General features: G+C 43.8%; 1 protein-coding gene across 3 annotated transcripts in view; it reads right to left on the reverse strand.

Moving 5' to 3' along the window:
- Window positions 1–25,346, reverse strand: part of LOC134022350 (cGMP-dependent protein kinase 1) — a 52,641-nt gene that overhangs the window by 16,724 nt on the left and 10,571 nt on the right. For 2 of the 3 annotated variants that reach the window (XM_062463810.1, XM_062463809.1), the window contains exons 3-4: window positions 16,161–16,274; window positions 1,729–1,834 (exon numbers count right to left, since the gene is read on the reverse strand). In XM_062463810.1, coding sequence (XP_062319794.1) covers window positions 1,729–1,834; window positions 16,161–16,274 — 220 coding nt within the window. The remainder of the gene's footprint in view (window positions 1–1,728; window positions 1,835–16,160; window positions 16,275–25,346) is intronic. The other variant, XM_062463811.1, reaches the window with a different exon arrangement.

Genomic DNA, 25,346 nt, shown 5'->3' on the forward strand with positions numbered 1-25,346 from the left:
ACAGGTACACAGACACACATGCGCACAAGCACACACACACAAGCACACACACACAAGCACACACACACACCACATAATCCACAATAATCCCTTTTTGTAGAACGTTTTACCAATATCCCTCACTCCCTCCATTGAGAAATGATGCACGTATTCCAGAGCCGGTGGGTGGCATATGAGAAGGTTGTCTTTAAAGTGCTAACAATGATGAGAACAGAACAGTGTTTCAACAGCATCTCTTCTTTTAGCCAAGCAGTCACACTCAACAGGTCTATAACGAATGCATGTTAGTTTATGGTAGCGTTAAATGAATGTCCAAGAACTATTCTGTGGTTCTTTACACAGAGTAACTTTGAGTCTTGTGTCACAGATTGTGACTTTGTCAGAATCCAGAGGTAAAAACATATTTCTGCTGAAAGCTTAAGATGATGGACTGTCAGAAATGGCATTCCATTCTCTTTGTAACCAGGTGCAGCGGAGTTGTTTTGTGAATTAGCTGCCTCAAGCTACACCCGCCTCTTCCTGTATACAAGGTTCTCTTTGTCAGAGTGCTCAAACAGAAGACTGAGCCCCCAAATAGCTGTAGGCTGCTTTAGAAACCCAACAGTGCCAGGGTTACTTTATCTGTTCATACCGGTATTTTTTTGGTTCACTATGTTTCTATTTTCTGTGGGAAAATACAGAGCTGATACAACTTAATCCTGCCGTGCCCCTGCCCCTGCCTTGTCCTGTCCTGGCTGAATAGTTTAGTTTTTTCTCCTCAACTTGCCTTCAGAGAATGTGTCACCCTGTAGCAGAGACTGAGATGAGAAACGAGAGATTAATGAGCCGTGAGTCCTTCAGAGCTGATGAGAGGTAATGGACAGAGAGAGTGGCAGGGATACAGACTCCAATAAGGTGAATATCCGCTGAGTTGCTCTCAATGACTGTCATCGGAATGAGGTTAAAAGAAAGAACTGCATCACAATCATGATTAGGCACTGACAAACAAGGCTATATATGACATATCCTATCCAGTTCCTAAGGGTGAAGCTCATATATCAATCACGAAAGTTCAATTTCATATTCATATTATTATCCATTTTGTAAAACGGATAGACGGAGAGAGAGATAGGCGTAAAGACAGACTGGGAAAAAAGGATCCTAAAACATCCTCCAAGCTGCACCGTTTTCTCCTCCCCTCTTTTGAAGAACACGTCTTTTATCCCACACTCTCTGCAATATTATAAGACTGACTAGCTTTAATATGATACTGCTGTGTCTCTGCCTCCAGCCCTCCTGCTCCAGCAGACCTATGCTAATGTCATCCGCCCTCAGACAGAGAGAAGAGCGAGACAGAGAGAGAGAGAGAGAGAGAGAGAGAGAGAGAGAGAGAGAGAAAGAGAGAGAGAGGGAGAGAGAGAGAGAGAGAGAGAGAGAGAGAGAGAGAGAGAGAGAGAGAGAGAGAGAGAGAGAGAGAGAGAGAGAGAGAGAGAGAGAGAGAGAGAGAGAGAGAGAGAGAGGGAGCCGGCAGAAGAGATGGCTGTATCTTCTTAAATAGTTCCCAGCAGAAACATCCAACATTAGGGACTTCCATGGCATCATCCTACCAGGAACATTTAGGAGAACAACATTTGGAGAGAAAAAAGGCTCTCTAACAGGTCAGTTGGACTGACTCTAATCAGGATGATTTCGACGAGTATGTTGGATGTGTATTAAAGCAGGAAATGTTCCGAGTGTCACTGTTCTCACCTCTTGAGGTACTCCATATACTCTGTGTGTTTGATCAGGCCAGTCCTCATCATGATGGTCTGGAAGCACTGTCTGTCAATGGCCCACAGCTTCACGTTGGTGAGGGCTAAAGACAGGGAGAGCAGAGACAGGGGACAGATGATATTAGTACCGTCAAACTTTAGGTGTATACTAACCACTTGATACCAGGCAATATGTTTGCTTATATTGTATGTCCATCTGTATGTTTATGTCCAAGTAAATTAACAGTAAACGCATACCTACACATACAAACACAGTGAACAATAAGTGGACTATTTGGGAAACAAGTCTTCTGTTGACAGTTTTCATCATTTCGTAAATAACCTCAGCAACTTATAAACTTTCCTCTAGGGTTCAAATAGTCATTTAGATAAGACCCTGTCAGACTTTACTGTATAAGATAAATGAATGATTTTGGAGCCAGAGTGATAAGGCGGAAATATACTACTCCACCTCTGTTAGGGACAGACAGACAAACGGAGTCGGACAGATTCATTGAATTTATAGTACTCCGAAGGCTGTGGGTGCTGAAAACAATTCACAGCCAGAAAAGTAGGTGGAGCAACGTTTTTTAAGCCTGCCACATGACATCTTTGTGTGTGGAACCAATTGCGAACCAATCACAGCCAAGGGGTACCCGTAAATATACGGACTAGCGGACGGATAGTCAGGAAAATCAGGAGGTGCACGTAGAGAGGGTTCGGAGAGGGCGTTCCACATCGGAGAGGACGTTCCCTGTGTCCGTCTCCGTGAAAACGGAGTAGTATAATTCGGCCTATAGACTCAAAGCTGGGGGTCCAACACCCAAAGCTGCTCCTCTAAGATAGCCCCCATGCACACACACACACACACACACACACTGTACATCCATACAAACAAAGTCTAGCAGGACTTGTTACTAACATACGTAGCTTGTGTAACAGTGATGAATGGACCCACTAATGTGACTATGTATCTGTGCCCTTATCTGTTTGTAGTTTTTTGCTTGTTCTGAATCCTCCCCTTGGAGCTGTGTTATTGGGCAGACTCTTCACCCATCACACACTAACAAGACAGACTTGGGTGACCTCACATCCTTGTGTCCAGGGGATTTCATGGAGATACAAATACAATTGCAATACAAACATACAACCCGAACACTCACACGCACACACACCACACACAGACACACTCACACACACACACACACACACACACACACACACAAATAGGTCTTTTAGTGAGATGAAAGTTGGCTTTGCTGTAAAACAGAACAAGACAGGGAGAGAGTCTCCCTCATTAGACGAGGCTATTCTCCTCAGCTGCAGTTTTAAGGCACACTCTCTCTTAGGGACAGTAAGACCCCTGCTCACTAACGATGTAGAACACAGGAACCAACACAGAGGCCACAACAGGCTCCTTAACACCATTTGGGCCTGGTTCCAATTTCTGTGGCTAGGTTTCAGTCAAATGAACACTCTGACTTGGTTCCATTTAAAAGCCTGCATCATTCTGTCAGTCCATCAACTCTGACCAAGCGCAAATAAAACTGATTAAGTCAAGGACCACCGAGTCATGTAGAGTATATTATTCTGTTCTCATTATGTGGTGATGTTTCAGTGGTTTTATAAAGCTTTATTTTGACTTTTGACCTGGAGTCTCTTGAATCTTTGAGGGGATGCATTTTAAATGGGTCTCGAAGACTGGCTAGCCATACACTATTGAGTGGAGACTGTTCAAAATCAAGTCATGTAGGAAACTCTAGCAGATGTACTTGTAAAGCAGTTTCCAAAGCTACTCAGATGGAACCCTCCAGCATCACTTAGAATAAAGGACTTTGGTATGCACACAGACAGCAACTGGGAGCTCAGGACGAGCGAAAGAGAAAGAGAGGGAGTGTGTGATGTGTGTGTGTTGTGTTTGTGTGTGGGCGGGGGAGGGGGTGTATGTGTAGATATGTCGAGGCCTGGAGCGCACTTCAGCAGAGGTAAATGGGTTATTTGGAGACTTGACTAAATTGCGCTGAGACTTGGGGAGCTTGTTAGCCTGCAGTGGGAGCAGAATAATGTCCTCTTGTTTGTGGGCTGTTGGCCATTAACAGGACAGCCTATCAAATGTACGGGCTACAACCACGACTGGGTCTGAGAAACAGGCGTGAGGAATGGGAGAATGTGGTGGCACAGTCAATGGGGCATAGCCCTATTGGGTTTGGTCTGCTGGACATGCATTGGGAAAAACACTTCAATCTGTACCCTTACTGCCCTTACGTACACCACCCGCCTGTCTTCATTTTTTTTTATCTCTGTCTCGCTCTCATTTACTCCCACTCATAACTGCACACACACACACACACACACATAAGCAACCATGTGTGATTGGGAATTGACAAGCTCCAGAACAGGTGTGATGTCACCTCACAATACCTGCCTGTGAAAAGTTGCTCTTCAAGGGACAATGGCCTGGCTGCCTGCCTGTCTGTCTTTTCAATGCCCACACTACCAAGAGAATACTCATGTACTTCTCCACCCCCACCGTCCCTGGAGCAAGAGGCTCTGGAGTGCCCCTACAGAGAGCTGACGAGTCTCTCTCTGTTGTGTCCAGGCTGTAATAAAGGGGGCTCCACGCTCCAATGGTCAGTTGTGGAAGTGTTGCTGAGAGCTGGATGTACAATGATGCCATCACAGGATGCATTTGCTGGAGCCCAACCATGTAAGAGCACTGGTGCACTAAAAGTTGTCAACCACGTCACATCCACTGTCTCCATTAGTCACACCAAGCAGACGGCAGCCTTGGAACCTTCCGGAGAGTCAATTGAACGGGCCATTCATCGGACGCTGAGTTGGGAAAACACCAATGAATAATACACTGTAACTGACAGCAAGCGATGATGAGTGAAGCAGACAACCAATCGTGGTTGTTTGCTTCGAGATGTGTTTTTGACTGTATCTCTCAGGTACGACAGCGCCGCAACGCTCTCCTCTGTGTCCCACAGCTCTATCAGTCAGAAGGGAGGCTGATCGATGGCCCGTGATCAGAGCCCCGGAGCGTCAGTGAAGGACACACGGAAGAGCGATAGAGAGAGAAAGCCTCAGAGGAGAAGCCAAGGTCATGTCTCCAAGGATCGCACAAAGGATTGAAAATAATCAACAATTATTTCAATTTACTGTGGAATTTATTTGGTTTTCATGCTGTCAGTCTCTGAACTGATGTTGAGACCTGTGTTAACCCATTGAATTATGTGGTATTGATGCTTCTGTCAGGGTGTGAGGTGGGGTAGGACCCAAATGCAAGGGAGTTGCATTTGGCTCACAGTGACATGGGTAGTAGTAAGGACAAGACAAAGACTGGACACAAAACAGAAACCTAAATACACAGAACCCAACGACACACTGTGGACACAATGAAGCTAACGAGACAGGTGAAGACAATGACAGGGAAACACTAGGGCAGGGCAAAAAACTGAAACCGGGGGGGGGGGGCACGGCTGTGGCCGTGACAGCTTCCACAATTCGTTTTCTCTGGTCTGTTTTATGAGTTTGATTCAACATGTATTATGTTTTCTGTAACATAACTGCATTATAAAATGTGTTAATGAACTGTATCCAGAAGGTATGACCTTTATTGATTGTGCCATAATATGGTATATAGACTTTATATTTGAGTCTCCCAGCCAAATGCAATTTTCTCAAAATGATTTCTGAGACACTGGAAATTGAATATTCTTTATATAATAATAATAATAATAATAATAATAAGACTTTATTTATATAGCACATTTCATACAAGAATTGCAGCTCAATGTGCTTTATATATTAAACAAGTATTCGAACATGAACTTCAGTAAGTTATGCTCTTTGTTATTACTTTGGTCTTTTGGTCTGCATAATGGCCTTAAAATGACTCTACAATCTCTGAATAACAGTCTCTCCCTCATTCCTGGTTCTTTTCAAAACACACTGCATCTTAAGCTTCAAGATGCTGGCAAACCACATTAGTGAGTTATTCACCTCATACCTCTGAAAACACAACAGGATCATTTCTGGGAACCTTGCCACAGATAAGTGAGGTAATCTTGTACTATCACACAAAAGGTATTTACCATGTCCCAGTTTTTGCCTCCATCAATGACATGGCACAGTGATATATGGTTAATGATTACCAGGTGTTGTACAGTCTTCCATGCATCAGGCTGCATTGTTGTGTCTGTTTGGAGATCTTTGAGAGATGATTGTCTGTCAAGATTAGCTCATCGGTCCCGGCCCTGGAGGGCCTTGTTTACTGACCAGCATACTTCACTCTCCTCATCAGATATTTTGATGACATGACACGAGAGATCAACGTGTTTTGATTACAGTACATGAAAAAGAATTTCAACAAATACGAAAACTCAAACAAAATGGTCCAACATGTTTGTACAAAATGACTGAGTGTACCCATCTTAGTTCAAATTTGATTTTTCAAATACAGCATTTGAAAGTGTGAAACATAATCAGGATGTATTTGTAAAACGCAGACATCTCTTAGGACCAGAGCTGTGTTCCAGCTGTTACTGCAGCTTTCTGGTATACTATAAAAAAAAGTATCAGCAGGCATTTTTCTTGCTCAAATTCATTTAAATTCTATTTTAATTTCCTCTACTCTTACTTCATATTTACTGCCTCTCTTCTTTCTTTCTTCCTTCCATACTCTCCCACTCTGTCAATTTCTAGTCTGTCTCATTCTTTCATTAACTCCTTCTCTAAAGCCCTATTTCCAGTCATCAAATCCCTGAAATGACATCACTATTCCACTGAGAAGAACATGTCATAAAACACCATAAGAATATTAATGAGTGTGCGTCTTGAAAACGATGGTGATTATTTTTGAGACATGCAGCTACGGTGGATGATTAAAGCTACAGTCTAGTCTATATGTAATTAACCTAGGGTTAAGCAGGACTGAATAAGTTCCCCTTCCAATGCTAACGCGTTGGTTTGATGCTTTGATGTTGAGAACTGAGGTCTGTTCATATGGATAAACTCTTGTCTCTTTCTAAAACATTAGTGCTGCTAAGTGGATGCAATCCTCATTCATAAACTCCCCGGTTTAATTTCTCTCTCTACCCGTCTCTCAGCCTGACACTATTCTTTTTCCTGACACGCACACAAACAAACGAACATACACACATTCTCACACTTTTGTCTCCCTTGCTTTTTTCTCCCTAGGGAGGGTTCCAACATGGCTTTTTCACAGGCCGTTGACGGTTGATGCTGGAGTAGAGGCCTGGAGAGCCCTAATCTCCCGTCCCCTAAGCAATTAATAATCCTCAGTCTTATTTGATTATATCTGCGTGGGCTCCACTGGTCGTGAGAAAGCTGGAGAGGCCTGACAAAGTCCAAGACAATGAAGCATGGGGAGGAAAATAAAGTGAGTGTAGTGAGCATTCTACCCACGAGCAAAGTAAGACGTTTAAATTAGGTCGAGTTGGTCAGCAAAGTAAATGCTGCGAGCTACTCCCCCGTCCACCTACCCGGTTCAATCAAGATGCAAGCTGGGTAATCTGTTCAGCCTCACTGATGCAGACTATCATTTCACTTCTTTGTTCCACACGACTGGTTCCATCAAATGCAGGAGGCAAACATCAATGTCCCAGCTGCCAATGCTACCAACACTGGCCCCGTGTGGGAGAAAGGAATCCATGGGCAAGAGGCAGCTGGTGAGGAAATATGCCAGTGTTCGTCATCACGCCCACCATCCTCCCACCCCACCAGGCTCTGCGTCGCACCACACAGGAAAACCAAACTTTATTGCAGTTCTTTCCACTGTAGTAATTTATGAGGAAATATGTGGGAAAACGTCTGAACAGCTGTTACTGTGAAAAGACAATTCACTGAAACTGTATGTCGCAAAACAGGGCGCAACATGTGCATCATCGTGGGCTGCACTGTTTCGACACATACATTCTACTGTGTCCATTTCTAAAGAGAAATTATTTTTTTACGGTTCCTTTAACAAGAACTGTTTGTCAGGGGCTGATTGAACAGTATTCTGAACAGATCCCTCTGTGTCGTGTAAACAGGGGAAGTAACAACAACAAAAAAAGAAGCACTCCACTGAAATATCAACAGACTTTACTCCAGACAAGTCTTCCTCAAATACAGCTGGGCATGTTTGGAAGTTCACCATAAACATTTACTGTATACGGCAGCCGATTGGTCAGTGTGGACTCTGTTCCATTATGGAGAAAGCTGAGGGGCCTATCAGAAACTGCGAATTGCAATTCCTTAATACTATTCATGGTTGAGAAAAAAACACAACTTCTTATCTTGTACTGACAGAATTGCCTTCGCCCACTGAAAGGAGTTTGACATGTGAGGCAGAATGAACTGACCAGACCAACTATGCCTTCAGTCTTTTTTCATTTCTCATTCTTTTTACATTTCAAGTCCCTTCCTCTGTTGCTTTGTTGAATCAGAATGAGCAGTCATCTTCTGAAACCTGGGGAGGAACTCCTGCAGTAGATTCGGTAAGATACTCTGTAAATTGAAATTCCATCCAGGGCTTGTGTTGTGTTGTCCATGAGTTTTTGGAGATCCAATTTTGACAGGAGTACGTTTATGGCAATAGGAAGAGTAGAGAGTCATTATGTTCATCGTCTGCCATGGCGTGTTGACAGCTGAGGGCTGGCAGAATGAATGACAGTGCTGAAGGAGGAAATCCAAGAAATACGAATCATTTGAAAATACTACAAGGTATAATAAAAAGAAAGAAGGTCCATATGCCCATGGAGTGTGTGTGTTAAGCGCCATGTGATTGTTGATTATTGATTGTCTAGAGAGTTAGGCTACAGTGCTACACAACTGTGTTCATGTCATTCAGCCACAAAGCTACAATCACATGTGGCCAGCACGTGAAGGCAGGGAGAGTGAAGTCACTGTATCAACGATGATGCTGTGATACTTGTCAGGGTAATGTGCTGAGAAGGTTGCAGTAAAAAAAGAAAAATTCAAACAGGAGCTGCCATGATGGCACCAATATCCCTGGACCTTCTCACACAGGCCATTCTTTTTGTGCGTGCAAGTGTGTGTGTGTTCAAAGGCTTCCAAATGAGTGGAGGCCAAGAAAGGAAAGAGAAACCTAAAGGGAATGGAGTAGAATAGAAAAAGCCTGCTGCTACAAGGGCAGATTCTTCTTTTTTAGGGGTTTTATCGACACCATTAACTTTTAATGACCCCCCTTGCTTTGTGTTGTGAATTTTTCATTAAAGAACACTCCCATCTATCTGCCCTTGTCTTTATTCCGTTTTTATTTCATGGTGCAGCAATTGAAACTATGTGGATGATGTCAAGCCGTTCAATGATGGGGAAAACTATAAGTGAAAAAAAGATTTTTGTAATTTCCAGCAAAACAGAGACAAGGCTTTGTTGTTGTCATTAGGGTTCTGTTTCCTGCAGTGTCTAAATGCAGCTTCAAAAATAAAAGGTTTTCTCAGAGGTACACAAGATAAACGTTAATTGTTCGAGTGACCCGAGCATTATTTACCAAGTTAAAAAATATTTTCAAACCACCTTTTGAATTGATTACAGTCACATTACAGTCTTGCTGAGGTAAAATGTTATTTTCTGTTTGTCAGAAAGTAGGAGTATATTGGGTGCCTTAGTAAATGTTCATGTGTTTTCATATCTCTCTGGTTGATTCCTAAAGTTGGTCAAATTTAACCACTGACATACTGAGCCAATGTTAAAATGGCACACAGCAGTGCTCGATGACAGACACAGACATACTACCTCAACTCAGACATGCTAAACCTATCAGAAAATAACAGTTATTTTAGGTAAACAGCTTTGCTGAGTATATTTGTGGACAATGTCACAGTTGTGTTCCAATGGCTCCTCCAAGGTTTCCTGCTGTGTCAAAACAGAACAAACATTAGTAAACAAAATCTGAAGTGCCCACACTAATGCAGCAGCCCTTCTTTCAGCCACACAGACCCACACTGAGGAGGAACCACTGGGGGATGCATCATGGCTCTAAAACACGAATAAGAACATTTGTAGAGTTAACCTCTAGAAGCTCTGGGACACCACAACAAACAAACGTTCTGCGAAGGAACCACGGAAGTAGAAGTTTGATGACACTTATCTCTGCTTTGTTTTGAATGTGAGTTTGGCCCTAGCATTTAAAACCTGCATTGTGTTACGTTTTGTAATGCCCCAGTTTTTGTTGTCAGATTGTCAGATTCAAAGTGCAATTCACTCCAGACAAACACACACAACACATCCCTCTCTTACATCACAGCTGCACTGCCTTTAGGAATGCAGAATGACTCACAACTCCTTGACCTTCCCTCAGCGGGACAGTTAATACTATCAGTCCATGTCCATATTGACACATATTAGCATAATAACGTCCATCAAACAGTGTTGTTTAAAGGGACAGCTTCAGGGTCGTTTTATGACTGGATCCCTGGTTGACAGAACTCCCATCCCCTCTCTCTGACTGTGTTAACCTTTCAAGCCGTCTGGAGACCCAGCACAGCCTCTGGCTCTCTCTCTCTCTTTCTCTCACACACACACACTCACACACCTGCGCAGTTTATCAACGACCGCAGCAGGGGTCTCTCACGTGCAAGAGTATACACACACAAAAACAGAAAATGCACAAACACAAAGAGAGACACAGTAAAAGAGAAACACACAAATTGCATGAACAGACTGGCGCATCATGGGAAAAGGTTAGAACGACCCAGATCCATCTAAAATGATCAACCTTTTTCCAGTTACAAGTTACTCTGTTCCACCATAACCCCTTCACCCCTTACACCCAACCATCCCAACATGACCTCATATCTCTCCCCCTCTGACCCTCACCCCTTAACATTTCCTCCCCTCTTTTCTCCTGTACCCTCACCCTTCTCCCCACCACCATCACTCCTACATCTCTCTCGCTCCCCCCCCCCATCTCTCTCACCCCTGTGCCTGACCGCCCTTCTGGAGACGTTACCATGGCAGCACATGGAAGCAGAGGGTTTTTTGTTTCCACTCATTCCCCACAGAGTAGTGTGGAATAACACCATGCTCCTTCTATTCCACCTCTTTCTCTGTCTGTCTCTTGGTCTCTTCCCCCCCCCTTTTTTTCAACCACAGACTGTCTCTCTGACAGTCAGTAAGCGGGTTGGTCTGTGGATCAGGTTGGTAGGTCAATAATTCTGAGTGTCTGTCTATTTATCCGTCTGAATATGTATCTGTATGCTGTACTTGTTCCGGGAGTACAACGGCGCTTAGGAATGCTTGGCTGGACCTGATGTTAGTTTCCTCCAGGATCACAATGACTCGTATTGAGAGACTTGTTGCTCTTGTTGGTTAGTTGTAACGGTTTCAAATTCTTGTACTCGCTGTGAAATATTTTACTGTTGTAAATATTTTTCTACAGGTACACTCTTGCACTCTTGTGGGGAGTTTCATGTTGTTCAATTGTAACTTGTTTAACTGCATGCTCTTATGGTTCTTCCCTTTGGCACTTATTTGGTTTTCCACCATGTATGTTTCATGTTTTGGCTGCTCGCAATGTTTGGGGCTATCTTGTTGTTATGATCAGTGACCTATGCTCTTTTGTAAAGCTCTCTCTTGGAAGTCGCTTTGGATAAAAGCGTCTGCTAAATGCATAAATGTAAATGTATATGTTTCAGACATTGTCTATCTTTTTCTACATGCATAAATTTTTTCTTTCTCTAAAACCCATTCCCATGCTTTTAGCCCTCTGAGGATGTCATTAAGCAGCACTCTGTGTTTGTAAATGGAAGCCAGGCCACGGTCGAACATTCAAGGTCATAGAGAGAGGTCAGACAATCCCATGACTCCCTTCTTGTCAACTTCCTGTCCTCATCCCGAAAAGCTGTTAGGACACACACTCACATGTACTTACTGTATACGAAGACATGAAATGTAGTTTTGTACACGTCTAGAGTGAAAGAAACACAGTCCGTGACGATGGCTTGCACCAACATGAATCTGCCGAGACCTTCCAAACAAAAAGTTTTATGATGAAACAGGCAGCACAGGAAGCTGTTGAACATGGTGTCTGTGCTCCCTCCATAAACCCTCTCTCGTGTCGCTCTGCCATAACACAGCCCCTGGAGCTGTGGACAGGGTGAACCATGAGGACTTCCAGGCAGGGTCCGTGCGTCACCCTAACCCTGACGGGGGGTGCTTGTTTCGGGTGGAGAGACGATCTTTTACACAGCTCAGTGCCCATGACTACACGCCTCGACAATGTCCACAGTGCACGGCAGCTTCGCCTCATTGGCTTATACTGTATTACGATGATGGAGAGATAGATACAGTAGGTTTTTCAGACGTGTTCGCGAGGACTTCCGCATCTTCACACATCAGCAGCTCAAGCCTCGGCACAGGAGGACCCTGGAGGGGAAGTTGGCCTTCGTTAAACGATGCCAAGACGAAAATAGAAACAAAGTACTACTGAGCTGTATGGTGTGTGTGTGTGTGTGTGTGTGTGTGTGTGTGTGTGTGTGTGTGTGTGTGTGTGTGTGTGTGTGCGTGTGTGTGTGTGCGTGCGTGCGTGTGTGCGTGTGTGTGTGTGTGTGTGTGCTTGGAGAGTGTGCATGTATATACAGTATGTTTAAGTATGTGTGCCTTTTAGTGCTGTGAGTATGGTTTATAGGCATTGGAGATATTTTTAGTCCTAACATTAAGCAGACAGTCTTCTTATATTTGGGTCCAACTTCATCACAGAAAGCCAGCAGCACTCAGGAAAGCGTAAACAGGATCAAAACCCTGGCACATCACCAGAGGGGGGGGACCTGTGCCTTTCTGCACCACTCAATTTCTACATGAGCTCATGTGAGGGACCCCCAAATCAAATCAAATCAAATGTATTTGTATAGCCCTTTTTACACGCAAGCATGTCACAGAGGGCTTCACATATGCCCATAGAACTGCCCCTCAACCAACCTAAACCCTCAAGGAAGACAAGGAAAAACTCCCAAAAAACTCTCAACAGGAGAAAAAAAAATGGAAGAAACCCCCACACTATTAAATGCCTCCCATCACAAACAGAAAGACCTCTCTAACCAGGTCATATGCAAATCATCACAAAAATGTCATTTCATGGCTGTTAAAGAAATAGGAGAATATCAATTTTAACATTACAATATCTCCACCATCCCTCTCCTGGGTGCTATATGTTCTGTGCCTTATGACACAGAAATAGTCCGTTTCTGTTCATAGAAATGTCTCTATTGTTCACTACTGTCTAGCTGTGGGCATAATTCATGAAATGTAGCCATGTGAGGTGTTGCTCTCCCTATGAGGTGAACTTAAGTAAGTTGTAAGTAAGAAGTGGGAGGTCACATGGCTGAGCGGTTAGGGAATCAGGCTATTAATCAGAAGGTTGCCAGTTAGATTCCCGGCCATGCCAAATGATGTTGTGTCTGTGAGCAAGGCACTTCACCCTACTTGCCTCGGGGGGAATGTCCCTGTACTTACTGTAAGTCGCCCTGGATAAGAGCGTCTGCTAAATGACTAAATGTAAATGTAAGTAGAAGTTGTAAAGCTTCCACTAAGCATCCTTCTAACACACCAATACACGGGCAAAAAGAAAGACAACATTCATCACTTAATTAGCCTCCAGAGGCAGGCGGTTCCACCTATTCAACTCTGCTAGACCATCGACTGACAAATAGGCTTATGGTTGCTAGAGAGTGGAATGCCCTCTGGATACAAAACTTACTATAGTAAATTTTCCAATTTGTAGCTCCACCTATGTTTACTTATGATTTGTTGGGAAATTTGTTGGGTCTCCTGACCTGAATAATAAATGATTCCCTTTTGAAACTTGTCTGCTCTTCCCAGATCCTCCTCCAAAACTAGCAGAAGGTTTGAGACAAGGCCTTATCCAGCAGCCTCGCAACAACAGCGTCTGATCATGGACAATCGCAACCCGATATTTGGAACACACATTCTCCATTATTGAGAATGTGAACATGTTGTGGATGGGAATAGAGTGGTACGAAATAGCACACCACAGATATGTAATTATGCTTCATCTATGCTGATGCTTATACCGAAAGGAATTCGGGTGGGGGAGGGGGTACGGTACTCAAGTTGCCATGTCTGATTACACATGCAAATGAGTTATATTAGAACATAGTATGTTGTGTGAATTAAAGTCACATTTAACATAATGCATACAGTAGAGCAATTCCATATCCATATCTAATTAAATATGATGTCTCTCAAGTCTAGTGATGGGCTGTCAACACCTCCTTCAAATATATTGTTTCTTTCAGGTGTAGTGCTTCCACCAGTGTCGGTGTGTGTGTGTGTGTGTGTGTGTGTGTGTGTGTGTGTGTGTGTGTGTGTGTGTGTGTGTGTGTGTGTGTGTGTGTGTGTGTAAGGTGAGAGAGTGTGTAAGGTGAGAGAGTGTGACGGGTGCTGGTGGGGGTGGGGAGGGGGGCACTCCATAACCTCGAAGGAGGTAAATCTTATCCCCAAGACACACCCACGGAACCATCCCCTGGGAGCCATCGCTATGGCAACAGAGCCTAGAGATCCAGTCGCTTGGCCAGAACCGGGGGGAAGGGGGGGGGGGATAACTGATAGTATGTAGGCTCCCCCTTCTCCCTCACACCTCACCCACTTCCTCCCCCCAGGGACCCCTTGCCCTTCATACTAGGCCAACACAGAGAAGACTAGGCTTCAATAGCCAAACAGCATCCAAGGAAAATCAATCAACCAACTGTGCATGGAATGGATTCTTTTCGTCGATACAGCCCTTATCATGGCTAAACGCTGAGGTTTAGCTGCTACTGACAGGGTCCCGTCAATCAGCCTTATCCAGTCCAGAAACAGGCCTTCCTCTGCTTCCTCTCATGAGCATGAGGTGAGATGACGCAGAGGTACGTACACTGCTAAGGAAAGAAATAAGACACCACTCATTTCGGTATCTGTTGAATTCCAATACAGGCACAACTCATTTTACTTAATGACTTACTGGATTAGCTGATCACCTGTACCAAACCTTATGTGATAAGGAAAAGTCATTAAAAAAAACACTGCTGTGGTTAGGCACGTACACAGATAGACCCCTGGTGGTGCCCGACCACCTGGCCTTTTGGCCCCTGACTAGGTAAGTGCTAGCAAACTCAAGTTTCAGTCTGGTGATGTCAGGCTAGATAAGTGCCCTTTTGCAATATATTTATTTCCTCTGGAATGTGATTGAGAGGAACATGGATGGTCACAGGCCATCAAGCAAAGCCGAGCTGCTTCAATCCTTGCGCCAAGAGTGGCAGTCACCCAATAGCAATGTGAAAGACTGATCGAGAGCATGCCAGAAGACACATGAAAGTTGTGATTGAAAATCAGGGATATTCCACCAAATATTGTTTTCTGTCTGAACTCATCATAAGTAAAACACTTGCACTGTGGTGTTTCTAAATTAATTGGAACTTTTGTTTGCATTCTTCGAGATCTGAAAACACCTCTTGAAAACAATTTTGTTGTTATTTTGACTAGTTACCATTTTCTGCAAATAAATGGCAATAAATGACAATATTTTATAAGGAATTTGGGAGAAATATTTGTTGTTTATAGAATAAAAGAAGCATTTTCATTGTACCCAAACATACCTAGAAAAACGTAAAACCAGAGAAACTGATAATTTTGCAGTGGTCTCTGAATTTTTCCCAGAGCTGTAGTATACAGTATATCCGTATGTTTGTGTACATGTTTGAGTATGTGTTGTATGCATAAAGTACCCCTTACCAGTCACAATACTATTTTAATCAAAAGAGCTTCATTCCAGAGTGTGCACCTTCTGTGTGTCCTATATATCATCCTGTAAACACTGTGCAGTGTAGATCTTCAGTAATTCCTATCCAACCCCACGGGTCAAGTCTGAACTCATTTCCTCTCTGTTCTGTAAACACACATCCTTCACCGTCGCACACTGTCTAACAGCACACTGTCTAATAACACACTAGTTCTCACTGGCTCTATGTGTGTGTGCATGTATGTTTAGGCTCTGCTCTTCATCTCCCCTGATGTCTCTCTTCTTCCACAGTGTAAAAAGTACAATTGCTGACAGCCCTTTTTCTCACCAAATGGAACGCCACTGTCCTTTATGGTCTGAGACACAGCCACACTCTATCGTAATGAAAAACCGAGATGGTATGCTGCATAGCAATGCTGGTGAACGTCTGAAGAAGCACTCAACCAGAGTGGCATGAAAATGTGTTGTGTTTCACCTTCACTCCGGAATAATAATCAGTGTGTCTCACGCTCCCAATGTTGCAACGACAGTGGGAGATTCCTTGCCACTTTCTGGAAACCCCAGTCACCCACTGGGGGATGATTCACAGGCCACATCCTGTTTGACTCTCCTCCTAGGCTAGCTTAAGCCGTGTAGTGTGCGTGCGTGTGTGTGTGTCGACTTACTTTTAACAGTGGCTGTCCTGGTGCAGTTATAGAGGATGGCCAGCTCTCCGAACACCTTCCCTGGTCCCATGGTGCACAGCTTCAGACTCTCCTTTGTTACTTCCACCTTACCGTCTGAAAACACACACAAGCACACCCAATTCAAACATCTCATCACATTATTTTGGTCGGGTCTACCGGCCGTAGCAATCGCGCCGCAGCGAGCTCTTCGCTTTCTCGTCAGGAGCTGTGCTGCCTTTCGAAAGACATCTGATGCAACACCTCAAACAGAAGCGGATCTAGCTTAGTGCTTAAAAGGGATTCTTGTTTGCATTAAACATGGAGAATTCATTTGCTGCTTTCTGCTGTTTATAAACCCTGCATGCTCATTATCATGAGGAACATGATTAACTGTGCATCCCTATGGAACATGACAAGTTCCTGCTGAGTCTGAGCACATTTGTTAATGGCGGTTTAAGCCTCTCAACCTTTAATTATGAATTCAACTGTTCAAACTCATCTTCTGTTCAAAAATGAAGAGTGAAAACAGTAATCCTGAGTCACAGATTTTGTCATGAGCCCTTGTCTCTCTGTGTGATTAGGCGGCTGGCATGGTTGGCTGTGATTGGAGGGTCTTTGTTCCTGTGATTGGGGAAGGCAGCAGTCATTGTGTATGGATGAGCCTCATCACCAAAACATTCACACCTGAAAACCCAGGCAGACTAACCACAATAGATGTCTGATTTGGAGTTCCAGAAAAAGACAGATCGAATAGCGAGTCCATGTTATATGATTTAAGGAACTGGAGTAAAAGATAAGAGCAGAGGGGCTGCATTTTTGAAGGAACTTCATAAGTCTTCTACAGGTCTCAGAGGAAAACCATTGTTTAAGGGGGTGATGATGATGTGACACTATCAGGCACACAGTCTGCATTGCACAACAGCTAACCCATATTAGGCCAAGTTTTAGGCCTCTTTCTAATCTCCAAGATATTATTGAGGTGAGCCTAGAAAATTCAACATGACCTCCATAACTCTGGAGTGAAAGCAGAGGGATATCCTCCAAACAGACTTCATAGCTGGGCCACAGCCCTGGGACCACCTTACCACTGTTTGCACTGCCTTCACTCAATAGGTTCCAACCCTCGCATAAACCCGCCTGCTCTCTTCCAGCAGTGACGGCTGGAGATGAAAGGATAAACCAGAGTGTTCCGTCATAAAAAGGAACTTTTCACCTCATCAACAGTGTTGAGGTTTGTTCCACTTCGACGGTCTCCTTTGCCGGTCAGACCATGAATGGAAGTCAGTCAGTCTGTTGAAATCACCTTCAACACCAACTGAACCTATTAATCCTGTTATGGTGCATACATACACAGTCTCCAGGTCCAGACATACACAGGACTCGTTACATCCTAGTCAGAAACAGGCCAAATTATTGTCAGTGCTAGATTGGAGGGAACAGAAAAAAGACACTATGACGAAGAGAGGTTTCTGGATTCTGGCCAGAGACATTTCAGTTGAGTCTCTCTTTCCATTGGTTGACTGAGATGGCTGATGGAGAGGAAGGTGTTTCGAGGCGACTGAGGAAGAACACGTCCGTTTTTATGGCAGGGATGTGAGGAGACTTCTATGAACTGACAATCTGACACCTGTACGGAAATGGTTCTAGAACTAGTCACTAGTGAAGAAGGGAATTAGATACCGTTAATAGGAACTGAGTTGTAGAAGAGAAGTCAGGCAGTCTGCCATGTTTTGCAGGAAGTCTGAGCAGCCAGTTAGCTCCAACATGACAGTGGGGTCTATGTACATACTGTAGGTGAGCTCGCGACAGGACAGGAAGAATCCAATAGCGGGTTTCTGGTCTGTTTCTGGACAGTCACTCTTGTCACGTGGGCAGAGAGTTGTGTGTTTAGTATTTGACAGACTAGAGACGTGCTTGGTGCGAGAGCTGGAGATTAGAATGCCGTGATAATGCCAGACTTTGTTGGTTTTACTCAAGCACAGAGCTCACAACACACCTTTATCTAATTTCTCAGGCTGCTCAAGGGGTGTTTACTTAAAGAGTCCAAACACACACACAGAGAGACAGACAGACAGACAGACACAAACACACACAGACGCACACCTCCTGACACCATCATTTCCAGAAGTTTGCGTAGTTGTGCTCTGTCCGACTTTCCTGACAGAGCCAAATAAGAGATGAGCCGAGGGTTTGTGGAGGGGAGAATTACTTCATCCAGTGAATAAACCCCACAGTTCTGTCTGACCACAGGACATTTGAATCTCTGTCTGACCAGAATTTGCCCTGACAACCTCACCCAGTGACTCACCTGCCGCATCTCATTAGGTCATAAAACAGGGTATCCACAGAGAAAATGCAAAGCGCCCTCAAAGACTTAATATCTCCAGTGTTAACGCCAGCCTCACCTCTGTAGGACACATTGTTCCCCTGTCCTCCCTCGTTTGGTGATCATTGTCATTTGAATGTATGTTCAGGGTTAGTTCAGGGGCAAAGTTGATGTGTCTTGAGAAGGAAGTGAAGTTGGCTGGCAAGCAGTCTGGCTGCTTTCCAAACCCAAAGTATTAATCTTCCTCTGTCCTTTGTGGGTCACCCTTGAGTAGTGGTGCATGTGACATTGGAGGGGCTCCTTCTGGTATGGAGAAAGTTATGGGGTGTCTGCTATCTTGTTCTGACCAGTAACAATCCTATTGGTGAGTACAGGTGGAAGAAAAACGGACACGTCTTTCAGTCAGCTTGGCTTTCTTCAAATGGTAAGGACTGGACTATACACAATGAGCTATAGTTATGGTTAAGTACAGGTCAAGCACAGATATCTACAGTATATTGCACTGGTCAAAACCAGCTGAGATAGATAAGGCACTAAAGGAAGAGCATTGTGTGGATGTTTGTATAAAGATTATTACTTACTTGCTTATTTGAAATGTCATGCAAAGTTTTAAATTACCATAACTGAATTTGTAAAAGAACAGTCCTTTAATTTCCTGCCTCCACGTATCTCATGTTGAGGTTATTATGTCTCTAAATAAGGCTGTGTGGTCATGCATGAGTTAGAGCGATTATTCCTCTCAGCCTCTTCCTTGTTTTCTAACAACACATTCTGAGGAGACAGAGCAAGGCATGGGGGAGGACTGGTCCAGCAGAGTAAAAAACGACCAAAGACCCTTTCCTACTCTCTGGAAGGGGTTTCAACCCAAAACACTCATCACAAATCAGATTACTATACAGTCAACTTCAACCTTTTCCGTTAGGAATGTGCAGAAATATATGACTTTAAATCAGTGTTTGAAGGCCACTGGACCCCTCTTATTGGATCAAGTTAAAGGAAGGTTCATAGCCTCTGAGGCTTATAAATGGGGGACTTGGAGATGGGAGAGATGGGGTTGCCCCGAGACATTGTCCTGTGATCAGCTGGTATAATTCCCCCTTAATGCCTGGTGGTTAGGCCTGAGAGATGGCTGATCCTGAATCTGTGACTGAGTAGGAATCATATTAAGTCTTTAATAGGTCTTTTGGAGGACAGCCCCAAAGGAAGCTGGCCTCAGTCTGACTCAGACCCAGGTTCTGGAGTCTCCACCCAAGGGAGATAGGGTAAGCTTTAGGGATAGCAACGCTTTGAAAGGGACAGCTGTGTTCTGAGCAAAGATTTCTAAAAAGAACATTGTTCACTTTCCCAGGTTTAAAAAAAAGCAAACACGCATTGTGTTTGAGTTGTTGTATTTTCCAAAGGAAACCGTTCCAATCAGCCTATCACCTTCATTGTCATCAACATGATTGCATGCTACAGTAATGACACAAAATGAGCATCATTTTATTACATTAACTCGTTTCATTCAGATGTTGTAATTCATCTGTTTCTACGCTGCTGCTGTGGACTTCTGTACAAAGAAGGGCAGAGGAAAACACTGCCATCTGAAATCCTAACTGGTTTCCTTGGTTCTCAAGTTTGCTTATGGATGGGTCAGATTGTTGTCATTACCAGTTCTATTTACTGACCCGTCAAATTAATTTAGAAATTCCTCCTGATCACTTCTGTAACATCTATGAAAACACAAGTCATGCCTCCCTTCGGATCCCATTAAGGGAAAGAAACCCTCTACGAAGAGAGAGATATAAAGGAGTGATGGAGAGAATGAGAGAAAGAGAGAGAGATAGGGACAAACTTTATGTGACAAGAGTGTTGATGTTCTTTGCACATCAAGCCACAGGAAGCAAAGACACTTCAGATCTTTGAATGCAACGATCTGTCTGTCAGGGCCACACAAACAACAAAGTTGGGCAACTGCTCGATCAGTGATCAGGGACAAGAAGAGCTAATCAAAAGCTGGTTCGATACCTTGAGTGACTTGCACTGGAATACCTAAGCTTGACCTTGTGTTTTACCCCTAGTCTACATGTGTCAATTACCTATTTATATAAGGCAGTAGTATCATAAAAAGAACTGATTTAGGATGCAATACTGCTCTGATTTACACTACGATACTATCTTCCGGGCAATCTCCTCTCTCACCCCCATAGTCATTACAGTAATAAGCACTGCAGCTCCATCACTGCCACATCCTGGTCATCAAAGCCACATTACAACTCCTGTGTTGACAGGCTGATTGAGGAGAGGGAAGGGGGGGGGGGGTGCAAAGTAAATGCCGACTTGTTCAGCATTCCAAGCCAGACTGTTAGTGTGTCGCAATTAGCATTAGCCTTGATGCGGTGTTGTTATTTATTCAGACTGGGCCTAATTAGCACAGCACCAGGATGTTAGCGTGCAGATTAAAGTGATATTTAAAGTCCAGTACAGCGGCTGTCTCATTTCCTGAGTGGCCTGGCTAAAACATCGCTGGGGGTCCTTTACAGTAGGATTAGAATCCCTGTCTGTCATGTCATTATGGAAGAGGGGTCTCTTATACACTCACTCTCACACACACACACACACACATAAAAACACAGACACATTCAAACACAAACATGCTCCTATACTCTCTCATTTGCTCCCAGATATAACTACATTCACCCACTCAGTCTCTGAAACACACACACATACATTGTAAAATTATATTATATCTAACAAAGAAGGGTTGATAGGGGTTGGATTATACTGGTTTCGCACACAACTAGCAAACACAAGCAATCACACCCTTTCCATAGGAAGGCTTAGTAGGGGCATTTTTTATGGTGGGGAACCTAATATTGTGCCACATCATAGTTGGAGATAAGAGAAGGGTTTCTAAGGTGAGCCTTCATTATAGGCTGGTCTTCAATCTAATATAAGATCAAAGACAGGAGTTGTATCATAAGCATCCTGAGATTCCCATATGCCCTGTCTAGACTCCTGGAGATAAGTCCATCTGTACTCAAGGGAAGTCTTGGGAGAGAAAAAACAGAGATAAAATGAACAGGCCTGACCTTTTTCTTGGTTATTGTCTTAAAATAAGTTTTGAGCTTCAAGTCTCTCAAAAAGTGCAATTTATGTTAAACTAACAGCAAAGAGCTTTATTACTAAACATGTCCACATCGTAATAACTGCAGCTTGCTCTACATAGACAACAGTGTTTTTCAGCTATGATTTACAGTGTGTGAGTCAGTAGTGTTTATGTGTATGTACTGTATAAGTGTGTGTGTGTGTGTGTGTGTGTGTGTGTGTGTGTGTGTGTGTGTGTGTGTGTGTGTGTGTGTGTGTGTGTGTGTGTGTGTGTGTGTGACTTCCAATTCTTGTGTACAGAACTGGCACACTTTCCTGTGGGAGTGGGATTTGTCCGTCCCTGAGGTAGAGCATATTATTAGTTATCTATCTTGTATTCCCACATTGCACCTCAGCAAACAGACAGGGAAGAAGCATGTATCCAGACAGGGCAGACATTCACAAACACACACCACACACAAATATATCTATACATTCATAGCCGACTGTATAGAAACATACATACAGTATGTTACATATATCTACTGTATATATGTACACACACACTACCTCAAACATAGAAGTAACAAGTAGACAAGACCTTGACACGTGTTTGTTCAAACAACCTCGCACATTTTGCACAACAAGACATAACCAATCAGACACACGCAGTCACAGACAGTCATAGACACACATGTACCTCGACCAACTCATTCCCAGCTGAGAAGCTCCCAATACCAGGTGAATTCAAATGAATTACTGTAATATAGGACCTGTGATCCTTCACAATGACTCATTCATTCCCCTGTAAGGCATTTTCACATAATCCCTTGGACTGGAAATAGTAATCAATATTCACTCCTGGGCTGACTAAAAACTCAGTCCTCTATATACTCATCACTGGTAGAGAAAGGAGGGAGCTAAATAAGATAGAGAGGACAGAAAGGAAAAATAATTGACAGGGAAAATTGGGTAAAAAGAGAAAGAGAGTGAAAGAAAAAGGAGATAACACCATAGGGATAGAAAACATTGTGGCCAATGTGTGTGAGAGAGTGAGTGAGGGAAAGCGAGAGAGAGACAGAGAGAGAGTGAGAAAGAGAGAGAGACAGAGAGAGAATGAGAGAGAGAGAATGAGAGAGAGAGAGAGAGAGAGAGAGAGAGAGAGAGAGAGAGAGAGAGAGAGAGAGACAACAGATACAAAGGTGAGAGTATCACCATATTGTGTGAGGGATTTCAAATTAGTCTCCATCCTATGTTCACCACCCGTTTACACATAAATGACACAAAAGCTCTAATGGCCTCTAAGCTCGACTGTCAAGCCGTATAAGGGTGAAAGTAATATATGGAGGGTGCTATGTTACATTTACATTTACATTTAGTCATTTAGCAGACGCTCTTATCCAGAGCGACTTACAGTAAGTACAGGGACATTCCCCCGAGGCAAGTAGGGTGAAGTGCCTTGCCCAAGGACACAACGTCAGTTGGCATGACCGGGAATCGAACTGGCTTATCACACTTTAACAGAAACAACATGCCGTTTTAAACTTGCCAGGGATGCCTTTACTATTTTTGCATACTGCACACGCCATTCTGAGGTGTAAATTTGAAATCAAATGAGTCAGAAATGGAATGGAATACATTTTCCGCTTTCCCTCTCTCTTTTTCTTTCCCTCCTATCTGCTGTTCACACCTCCAGATTACAGATTACAGGCCCGACCAAGGTGCAGGAGAGACACACAGATGAGTGCCTGCTCAAACACACACACGCACACACCGTTCACAAATCGAAAGGAAAAACAACATCGTGTGCGGTTAGCCCTCTAAGCCTGGTTCTCCTTCTCGTTCCAGTAAGAGTTGTGAGGGCTCCTCAACCTGAACAGCCATTTCAATGGCTCCTCTGAAGCTCCAGTGTACAAACACACTTAACCTAGTCCAAGCTGTTGTCAGATGGTGGATAGTCTACGACAAAAAAAAGCAAATCTTAGTCCACATTTTTGGTTGTAGGGATGATTGATGAATCTGTATTCCCTGGAGCAAGCATAACATAACCTTGATAGCAAAATCCAAACCACACTACCTTAGATTTCCATTTATTTGGTTGCCAAGCAACCCAAAGTCACAGGTGGCTGAGTGTGGGTTGGGGGGCGGAATTGGCAATAGATCCATTAATTTAATCGAGGCATAATAACTGTTTTTAATCTGGAGTATTGTTCAAAAGCAAACAGCTTCATGTAGAATACATTACTAGCTGTGTCCACTCGGCTTCCATCCCTTCCTGCTCAGCACATTGGTGAAGTCCCCAAACCTGTCACTGATACAGCCATCTGATCTGGGTTAACTGAAGATTTCTCAGCCTCACTTTACTGGCCAGGGAGCGATGAGCCCACCTCTGAGAGCACCAATCACCTCCACCCAGGCAGCGCACAGGAGATGAGACACTCCTCCCCTGGCCAGGGGTTTGTGGACCTCTCAGCTCTCAGCCTCAGGTGCTGCTTGGTGTCCCTGATCAATGATCTGAAGATGTCCCAGGAGCCTGCGGCAACCCACAGCTGCTCCGTGATTGGTTGGAGGTAAATCTGGTACAATTTTAGATACAGTCCTCCAGAATGACAGAAATGACCTTCAGTTACGCTCTGTTTGTATCAGTTAGTATCTTAGGGGCTTGAAGATTCCCGAAACTGCAATTGAGTTTATTCGGATGGAGGTGCTCTAATACAAGGGGTGACAGAGGATTGTCTATGACAATAATGTGACATATAGTACACACTGGCAGGGTCAAGGTCAATGAACAAATTGATATGAACGTACTGTGTGATATCAATAAAAGGATCAGCAATTACAAATTAGAAAAAAATTGCACAATATAGACAAATGTATTGCGACCCATTACACCTACAGGAACTTTTATGACATCCCATTCTAAATCCAAAGGCAATAATATGGATGTGCCCCCCTCATGTGGCTATGATTATGCGCAAAGCGAGGTCCACACAGAAACATTTTGTTGAGTTTGCTTCGAAAAAACTTGACTGGCCAGCATAGATCCCTGACCTAAACACCATCAAACACATTTGGGATCAAGTCTAAAGCCATTTGAAAGCCAGGTGTAATCACCCAGCAGCAGTGGCCAAACTCCCTAATGCTCTTGTAGCTGCATGGGCACTTACTCCCACAGACACACTCCAAAATCTTGTGGACAGCCTTCCCAGAAGAGAGGCAGCTGTTAGCGGATATCTTTTCAGGATAAATATGATCAGGATTAGTCTGACTGGTATCAACACTCACACCTTCCCACTCCAAACATTCTTCAGGTTCAACATTTTGTCTAATCCTGAAATAAGGACCACACACTAATATGTGAGTGAGTAAAGTTTCCAATTGAACATGATAAAACATCAAGACTTGAAGAAGCAGTGTTTCAAATCCCTTGCACACGGCAGTGGATTCACAAAAGAATGAGCCGGGATTGAACATTGCCTAGAGAGTGAGATGTAGCCGGTACAAACATTTGGAGCAATGTAAGTCAACAGGGAACGACACACCCCGAGGCTTCTCAGGGGGTGTTCAACAATGTTTACCCTAGACCTCTTAGACATGGTGTCACTGTGGCTCAGCACTCAGTCTGGGAAACATCCAGTGATCCCTGGTCACCTGGAGGGATCTTGGCTGTTTAAACCTCCAGAGAGGAAAGTGGAAGTGAAAAAATATAGCGCCTCGCAGCCAGAGTGTTGCACACCACTGTGACTTTCACGGCCCGCGTGACGGTAGGACGAGACGTCTGGGCATCTCACTGA

The sequence above is a fragment of the Osmerus eperlanus genome, chromosome 6 (genome assembly GCF_963692335.1).
Source record: "Osmerus eperlanus chromosome 6, fOsmEpe2.1, whole genome shotgun sequence".
NCBI classification, from domain to species: Eukaryota; Metazoa; Chordata; class Actinopteri; order Osmeriformes; family Osmeridae; genus Osmerus; species Osmerus eperlanus.